At 40.7% G+C, this 10,094-nt stretch overlaps 1 protein-coding gene across 1 annotated transcript; it reads left to right on the forward strand.

Annotated features, from left to right (window-relative positions):
- Nucleotides 1–7,502: 7,502 nt before the first annotated feature.
- On the forward strand, nucleotides 7,503–9,182 carry LOC147419613 (lycopene beta cyclase, chloroplastic/chromoplastic-like). The gene has a single exon (XM_086506081.1). The coding sequence runs from the start codon at nucleotides 7,565–7,567 to the stop codon at nucleotides 9,071–9,073; it is 1,509 nt and encodes a 502-aa protein (XP_086362207.1). The 5' UTR covers nucleotides 7,503–7,564; the 3' UTR covers nucleotides 9,074–9,182.
- The last annotated feature ends 912 nt before the right edge of the window (nucleotides 9,183–10,094 follow it).

The raw sequence follows: 10,094 nt of genomic DNA on the forward strand, positions 1-10,094 counted from the left end.
CCCTAACACCACAGAGTGAGCTAAAACTGGTACCAAAGCTAGCACTAGTCCCTAGGAGCATAGTGGTCTTTTCAAAATTCAATTTGGATTTGATTTGTGAAAATTACAAGCAAAATAGGACTTTGTATTAGAAGCGCGACAAAATTCTGATTTGAGTAGATTTTCACTAGCCGAGCGGCTGTAATTTGTAAAGTTATAGCCACCGAGTGATTTTTGTACAAGCTGTGGAAATCAGAGTTGCAGCTTGATTTGCTATTGATTGGAAGGTTGAAATGCACCATAAAAGGTAACAGGTTACGGTTTTGCAAATGCAATTTTCTTGATGAATTTGCGATCATGCAAGTTTTATCAGAATAGAAATCCTAATGCTAGAGACGAGTCAAGTCATATTTCTACAAAGGGAAGAGTGAATCAAGGGCCTTTATCGACCTTAAATCCGATTTTGGAGGAAAGTCTTTTTCATACTTCTTCAGAGAGATCTTATACCTATATGGCCGAGGGATCCAAAAGTATGAGTTTCAAGGAGGAAACCAAAATGGGGATGGGACCATCACATTCAGCACTAGCCATGAAACTTTTGCACCTACAGTACGAGTTTGAAAATGAGCAGGGTGCCAAAATCAACAAAGATGGTATGGATCATTATTGCATTAAAAATAGAAGAGAGACCTAGTGAGCTTAAGATCATAGTGCCCATAGATTATAGTGGCTATCAATACCTTGATGAAGAAGGAAACATGTATATGGTTGTGCATAGTCCCCTTATTGTGGACAAGTGGGATTAACAGGCACAAAGGAAAAGTTTGACGTTGAGCCTGAGGAGAAGCCGCCAAAGCTGTAAATTCCTAATGCCAAGCTTAGGCGAGTGAATGTGGCTACTCGCATCTACATAGACAATATGCATGTGGATTTATACAAGTACGAAGATAAAATGCTCTAGTACAGGTGTGATAAATTCAATGTGAGGGAGTTAACATAGCAAAACTGATTGTATGTGTTCACTTATGAAGTAGACAGAGATATGCAGATAATCATGTTAGACAAGTATTGAGATATCTAGCAGTTAGCTGCAAAGAGATTTAAGGGATATACATACTTTGGGGGTCCACTTCATCAGTACTATGTCACCCCTAGCAGGCTTAGACCTATTGTCTCTAAAACAACAAGGGCAGAAACTATGAGACCGAGTCCTCTAAGAACACAAGTGGAAGATTCTTTCAGTTGACCACATCTCTTTGATCCAAGACCAATGGGAGTTTTTAATTCCAAGGTCATATGTCTATACATCAATTTAGTGATATTTCTAACACGATTTTCAGCCCAAGGGTGCCGGATACTAGATTTGAGGGTAGAGATGCAAGACCAAAGGAGAGAGTAACTAACCGAATCCCCTCCAGACACTGATCACAGTGGGTATGAGACGAGAGACGTAATTCTAGGATATCCTAGGATTATGAGCATGGTAGTCGAAACTCAAAGAATGCGACCTTCTCAAGTGTGTGCCAAAGAAGTATAGCGGATTGGGGGATCCATACACACATGTTTCTAATCAAGTCTCAAGAGCGGAACAAGTTGTGAATTTCCATACGCAATATGAAGGATTTGACAGCTGAGATTTCCTGAACATTGATCAACTCCTGCAAGAGTTTATCGAGGAATTCTCTAAGAAAGGGATCAAGCACAATACGATTTTCCAAATCTATGCTTTTGAGCAGAAGGAGAATGAAAAGGTGAAGGAAGCTTCACTTTGCTTCAGGCAATACATTGAAAGTTGTCCAGTGCGAGAGTTCCCGCAAGACAATCGTTTATCAATTCTCTTTATAGAGGGCTTGAGAAACAAAACTCTCAAAAAGGACTTACACGTGAAAGCCTGCACAACATTTGAACAAGTCACTAAGGAAGCATTGTATCTAGTCGATAAATGTAAGACATACAGAGAGGTAATGAAGGATGTCGACACCAACACCAACAGTGCCTCTTCTACAGTCAGTGAGTTAACTACAAAACATAGTGCTCCTACTTCAATCACATAAATCATGGATCGTGGTCGAAGAAGTGATTTGTAGAATGAATCAAATGGACAAGAAAATCCCAATCTGAGATCGCAGCAGCCACAAGAAGTCAACCCTCCAAGAGTGTTGAAGTGGTGTGCTATTGAGAAGAAATACACCAATCATGATACAAATGAGTGCTTTTATATCCAGATTATGTGAGGGAAAGGCCATATGGACCTCCAATGGTGCAACAATTCCCACCACCTTCAAGGTACCAAATTGGACCCAATAATGCAGTACAAGGAGGAGACAAACTACAATGTGTGTTGCGCCAACAGGCACCTTTGCCTCATGACAATAGGACCATTGTTCGTTACACACAGTTGATTGATCCACTCACAAATCAGCCACCATTTACTATGAGGAACTAGCAAAAACCCATGTGAGAGAACCCAAGGGAGTAGCTTATGCTACTGAGCATAGTTCATTTTGGGCCAGTGCCGACGAAGCTACCGAACCTTCATATGTGGCTCAAACTGCTAGAAACTAATTCACAATGGATGAAAATACGCTTATGTTTATAGAAAACCACAAGTACAAGCCTAGAGGATATCCGGCACCTAGGACAGGACAACAAATGGGATTACCACCAGCTGCCCAATCGAAAGGCGGGGATGGGAATGGAGAGAGCTTTTGGAGGGAGTTTTTCTAGAATTTTGCTACTGAGCAATTTTTTTAAAAAATCTCGTTTTGCTCCAAAACTAGTTGTGCTATTGAGCAGAAATACACCAATCATGATACAAATCAGTGCTTTTATATCCAGAGTTATGTGAGGGAAAGGAAATATGGACCTCCAACGGTGCAACAATTGCCACCACCTCCGAGGTACCAAATTGGACCCGATAATGCAGTACAAGGAGGAGACAAACCGCAACCTATGTTGGGCCAGCAACCACTTTGCCTCATGACAATAGGGCCATTGTTCCTTACGCACATTTGATCGAGCCACTCACAAATTAGCCACCGTTTACTATGAGGAGCTAGAAGAAACCCATGTGAGAGAACCCAAGGGAGTAGCATATGCTACTGAGGATAGTCCATTTTGGGCCAGTGCCGATGAAGCTACCGAACCTTCATACATGCTCAAACTGCTAGAAACTAATTCACAATGGATGAAAATATGCTTATGTTTATAGCAAACCAGAAGTACAAGCCTAGAGGATATCCGACGCCTAGGACAAGACAACAAATGGGATCACCACGAGCTGCCCAATCGAAAGGCAGGGATGCGAATGGAGAGAGATTTTGGAGGGAGCTTTTTCTAGAATTTTGCTCAATCGAGCAATTTTTTTTAAAAAAAACTCGCTTTGCTCCAAAATCAGTTTTTGGAGCGAGCTTTCGGAGAGAGCTTTTTCCTTAATCCCTCAATCTATCTCTATCTTTATCTCTCTCTCTCTCTCTCTCTCTCTCTATATATATATATATATATATATATATATATATATATATATATAGGTTACATTACTACTAAAAGCACGTGGACCTAAAAAGAACCAGTCAATACCAGTAGATGTATTATCGTTTGAGTATCAAAACAATAATACATCCCAAAGTGAGAAGGAGTTATAGTAGTAAACTTCCTCCCAATAGATACAAGAAGTAGGAGATTTTTTCAGAAAGTCCAAGTCATCAGCAACACTTCCTCAATCATCGAAAAGACAAGATAGACCTTTACATACATGCATCCACATTAAAGACAAACAACCGCTCGGTTAATGCTTGGACAACATTGTAGGTAAATGGGCCTACCAATTGTTATCCATGTACATCCCTCAATAAAAGAAAACATATCTGCTGAAAGCGAAAAGCAGTACTCTCTAAAAAGATTTTATAGTTTGACCCTTCCATACCTGGTCTAAATTTCATTACAACACCTTATATGATGTCCCATCTTATGCTATGTTAGCCGAACCATACTCATGACATTGTTTCGTCCAGTAACTATTTATTGGTGTAAAACTAGTCAATGCAAGGAGAAGTCTTACATGCTCATGCCATCTCAGTATCATGGAAAAATCTCAAAGCTTCTAAGGTCTACTATGTAATGTAAGTGTGAGAACATTTGACACAGTTCATTTCTGCCTATACACACTAGCATACCACATTTACAAAAACATGAATGAGCACCACATGTACTCCATATCCATGGTAAGGTCATGTATTGGCGAATCATACTAGGCGATCTTGTTCTAGATTCACCAAAAACCAAGCATACTTACCTTCTAAAAACAATCCATACCACTCGCTATGACTTCTTACCGATCATTCATCACACTAAGACCATCCACATCAGTAAAACAAGGTTTCCTGAGAAATTCAATGCCCTTATGCGGGCTGCTCATGTTCAAATCACCATGTAAGATGCATGCCGTGGATTCATAAAAAACCGGGTATATTTACCTTCCAAAGATAGTCCATACCAGTTGTTGTGACCATTCATCCATAATGTAACCCTATCCTAATTATCTATTAATCCTAAACTTCTAACATGGTATCAAAGCATATGTTTCATAGTTAGGACTTCACTAATCATTGCATTTTAGGTTATGGTTCTACCCTCTATTAGCTAATAAGCTCTTCATTTATATTTCCCTTTCATGTTTTGCCATTCTAATGAACAAAACCCAATCTACTTTCCAACCTTTTGTTAGTGCTAATCTAGATATAGGTTTAATTAAAAATTACATTTTCTTCTTGGAAGCAATCGTGTTAGGAGTCTTGGTTCCATATTTGTGGTCATCTTGGTGGGAAATCTTGTGGGGAAATTTTTGACGTTAAGGAATTTTCCTATCATGTTACACACAAGTTTTTAGCTTTGCCATAGAAGCCTAAAGAAGTATGTGAGGCAACAATTGCTGCATCTCATTAGGAGAAGATGACACCAAATCAACAGCAAGTTTAGTAACTTCTAAATTAAAGGCCGATCATTCCCTAGCTACTACTTAGGTGTTACTACACACAACAAGTGCATTACTATTTGCAACAATAATTCAAAGCATAGATAATTGAAGTGGCATCTTTTGACATGTTGTACACCTTGGCCCCATCCAACTTATGGCATCAAGGTTGTAGGCTTTGCACCATCTATAGGGAACAAATCTCATGAGCAGATAGCTTTGGAGCCCATATTCAACACAATTTCTGGCACACCACATCATATGGCTGCCTCTTCAACATAACCAAAGTTTCTTAAAGTCAATTACATCCTTGGTTGTTTTTATGTATTTTCATTAAGTTTGTGTATAAGGGGCCTTTCACACAAAGCAGTTAGTCCCCTTGAGTCTTCAAACAAGGCTACCACACAGCAAGGTCAGACTCTTGACTATGATCACCATCTCAACAAGCCTTGGCTTCATTGTGAATGTTAATGGAAGCACTAAGATTATCAGATTGATATGTGTGTTCTTAAACACACAAGCCTTGTGCTTTAGAAGTTTGATGTGTACATTAAATTTGATTTTCCATGACAACATTATTATCGCCTTCAGGTTTATATGATCAAGTCTACTTATAAACCATTTTTGTAGGGAGACTAGACACTGGCTAAACACAATATTCACGGGGAAGACCTTCTCCAATGTGGATTCTCAAGATATGTATGCCATATTTCTTTCACACTATCTAAAGGACCTTGAAGAAGACTCTTCCATACTAGTGTCGTGAAGGTTTGTAAGAAGGCATCCACCATGCATATTGACATAGGCATCATGCATGTTCTTCAATGTCCTATAGCTACAATCAAGAAATGGGTGCAAAGTCTGTCCTTTATATTCACCTCATAGCCATTGGAGTTTTACTCCACTGAAGGCCTACCATAAATAAGCCAAAAACTCTAGATTAGTTATACCCTCTTTTGACCTTAGTAGGGTATTGGGCATGTATGTATTTTCGATGAAGCCCAAAGTAGAAGTTCTCCTTGAGGGGAGACATCCATCCAATGGTTAGAGTTTATCCACATTCGGATTATAGTGAGGTGCTAGAATAATAAGCTCAATATGTCTATCACCTTGTTCAAAACACTATATGGTCATAGGATATGAAGCCTAGGGTAGAACTATCAGGTAGATACTTTATTTGGGCATGTGTATAAGGTCCAATAGTAACCTACTAGGTCATGGAAGTGGATAGAACCATAGAGAGGTGAACCCACTTACCTGGGAGGTTTATGTCATCCAAAGCATGTAGTTTCTTTTCCTCTCTTGGCTCTCTTTTCATTTGGTGTCAATCTTGCCCTCTCTCTTAAATCTCCATGTTTAACTCTACTAACCATAAATGGTAGCTTAGTGTATCCATCATAGCCAAAACATCTACTAGCAACAAACTTCTAACATGGCATTAATAAGGATAGAGTAGTGGTTCTTGAACCCTCAACCTTAAGGACACTATCAAGCACTTTATGGATTGGGCTATTGCATGATAATGGGGTGGGCGTCTTCCAAGGCTATTTAAGAGCAAAAAATGCATATTCACTGCGGTAAAGTGGCATGTGGCCCCCAAGCTCAATGCCTCTCTTAAACTCTAAGCAAGATTATGAGAAAGAGTGTGTGTCCCCCTAGCTAAGACCAAGGACTCTTGTAAACACTCAATGAAAAGTAGGAAAAAACATCGATTTTGCCATGTTGTGCTATCGAACAAGCTATGTACCTATTGGCACTCTTTTCAAAAAAATCTATTTCTTATGATTCTCTCTCTCTCTCTCTCTCTCTCTCGCTCTCTCTCTCTCTCTCTCTCTCTCTCCCCCCCCCCCCAATAGGGCTACAAAAGATTGCTTGTCATAGGATTTTGATGGTAGTAGCTAGAGAACTCACATTTTGTTGTGTTACGAATGAAACATGCTAAGAGAACTTGTGTGCGCCATCCTCTAGAGGGGGCTAGAGAGAGCATGCAACTCACACCCTATGGAGGCTTCCATTGCAACACAGAGGGGGGGAGACATATGCCCTGCCCCATGAAGGGTGCCATGCAAGGAGGCTCAAGGCTAGGGTGCAAGCAGCACAGAGGGTGCAGGCATGTCGGAGGAGGATAGTTGTTGCAAGGACTTATTGTGATGCTGATTGATCTTCATATTTCACACGAGTCATCCATGCAAGCGACAAAACTACATAAGACATGAACTCTTCCAAAATTCCCATGCAAAAAAAACTCTCTCTACAATCTGTGCAGGATTCTTACTACAACTACTAAACAACAACACCACAGTTGCTACTACTACCAATGCTTGAAGAAAACCTAAGATTAGTGTAATCCCACGTACAAATTTTGAGATTTACCAGAAACCTACAAGATTTGAAGAAGTTTGGTGTAATTTAGTATAGAAACGTCAAATTTAGGAAGAAAGTTTTTCTCCAGCATTGACTACTACGCTACGTAAAATCATGACCTTTACACTCCACTAGAGTGGATTACGTGCGATGAAAGATGCTGCCCAATAGGAAGGCATCGACAGTTGCCCCACTCTTAAGGAGCGACCCATTTACCCACATCGCAGTAATCGCATTGCGTTCATCAGCATGCTTGGACTCTCCTCCCACAATGCCCTCTGCTCCTCATCTTCAAGCATAGACATTGAAGGCTCAATCCCAAGCCCCACCCTTTGCAGGCTTCCATGTCTCCGGCAGCAGAGCGTCTGCACAAGAAGATCCTCTGGCAGACAGAAGGTGCAAGCTACCTCCACTGCTGCCGCTCTTCTCGAGCTCGTCCCAGAGGTAAAGCAGGAAAGTCTCATGTACGATATCCCTCTGTTTGATACATGCAAGAATGCCCTTGTCGACCTCATTGTTGTGGGTGCCGGCCCTGCTGGTCTTTCTGTTGCCAAGCATGCCTCTGCCTCTGGACTTTCCGTATGCTGCATTGACCCCGCTCCTCAAAGCATATTTCCCAACAACTATGGGGTCTGGGTTGATGAGTTCGAGGCCATGGATCTCTCAGATTGCCTCGACCATACTTGGCAGAGCGCGGTGGTATACATTGATGATGAGACAAAGAAGTCTCTGGATCGACCCTATGGTCGTGTCAACCGCCGCCAACTCAAGGCCAAAATGATGGAATGCTGCATCTCTAATGGTGTTTTGTTCTATGAGGCCAAGGCTTTGCGGGTCTCTCATGAGGCAGGTCACTCTTGTGTTGTATGTAGCGATGGCACTTCAATCAAAGCTGGTATGGTTCTTGATGCGACTGGTTTTTCTAGGAGTCTTGTTCATTATGTCAAGCCTTATGATCCTGGTTATCAGATCGCGTATGGCATTGTTGCTGAGGTTGATTGCCATCCTTACGATGTGAATCAAATGGTTTTTATGGATTGGCGTGATTCTCATTTACGGCAGGACCCTGTCACAAGAAGAAGCAATGAGCAGCTGCCTACCTTTATGTATGCAATGCCTTTTTCATCCACTCGGATCTTTCTCGAAGAGACATCCTTGGTTGCGAGGCCCGGGGTCCCCTTTGCAGAGATTCAGAAGCGCATGGTGAAGAGGTTAGCACATCTGGGCATCGAGGTGAAAAGCATAGAAGAAGATGAGAGGTGTGTGATACCCATGGGCGGCCCACTACCAGATTTGTCGCAGCGTGTAGTCGGTATAGGGGGCACTGCTGGAATGGTCCACCCTTCAACAGGTTACATGGTGGCGAAGACTCTTGCAGCTGCGCCTATTTTAGCCAATGCCATTGTTGACAGACTTGGCAACAAGAGAGGTTCGAGTCTAAATGATCTTTCGGCGGGTGTATGGAGCGATCTATGGCCAAAGGACAAGCAACAGCAAAGAGAGTTCTTTTGTTTTGGTATGGATGTCTTGCTCTCTTTTGATCTTAATAGCACCAGGCGTTTCTTTGATGCGTTTTTCGATCTGGAGCCCTATCAATGGCATGGTTTTCTCTCATCAAGGCTCAGCCTTCAGGAGCTTTTCATCCTTGGATGGTCATTATTCGGTCACTCGACGAACGCATCACGCTTGGAAATTGTGTCCAAGGGTGCATTGCCTATGTCAAGGATGGTAAGGAATCTTTTGACAATGCAAGATTAAACCTTCTGTAACATAATTCATTCACATAGGTGTGGAAAATCCACATCATTGCTTATCAGAATGGGGCTCATTGTTTTTGATAATTCAACAAGAGTTGTTTTTTTTCCAATTTAGATATTATCCTTCAAAAGAGAAACTGAGTTATGAAAAATGGTAGATTCCCTGATGTTAATATGTAGGACTTGGTATTTGAGCAATCAATCATGTCGATGCCAAAGTATTTTGCAACAGAAAAATAGTTGCGGGTTACGCTTCTCCGGCATACAGGTACCCCTTTGATCTAAACTAACATCCAACCTTTCTTTATCCTCATATATTGTACAGGTAGTCATGTTGCAAAGTGTGTGTTGAAGGGTTTTTTGGCTTTCTAAAACAAGCCTTAGAGAATTAAGCATACATTTAAGATTTTATTATTTCCTTTACTGATTGAACCTACCTATTCATGTGAAGCATTGAAGTCTTCCTTTGTTTTTAGTTTGTCAAAAGGTCCTTCATTTCATAGCCTTTTCATTTTAATTTTAGAATGCTATTGTGAACCTTCACCTGTTTGCTTTCCTCATGTGTGTTTTTTCCATTAAAAAAAAAAGAAATTCCCTTTTTCTCTGGGAATTCAAGATCTTGAATGCCATAGAATCTCCATACTTTCATTGGAACACACATCTCTCTTCAAGAGATAACATGTTTATGCAGATTATCATCCAGGATGTTAATGATGTGGTCTTGTTCTCAAGGACACCGTGACTTTCAAATTTTAATTCGATATCTTGAATATGTAAGCACCATGCGTTTTTGTATTCTACGTCAACTGTGATGCATACAACAAGGATTTTATTTCCACCCTTAAAAGGAAGTTCTTGGAATTAGCAGAATCTATTTTGAGGGTAAAGACAATGCAATGCTTTGGGAATTTCAGATGAGCAATGGAACATTCAAAAGCTCATAGATAATTTTAGATATTTTGAGTATTGACAAGTTGTTCATGTCAAACACCATGGAACCTGGAAGCAAGCAGGTATCATCC

This window comes from Adiantum capillus-veneris, chromosome 29 (assembly GCF_014529385.1).
Source record: "Adiantum capillus-veneris isolate H3 chromosome 29, ASM1452938v2, whole genome shotgun sequence".
NCBI lineage: Eukaryota > Viridiplantae > Streptophyta > Polypodiopsida > Polypodiales > Pteridaceae > Adiantum > Adiantum capillus-veneris.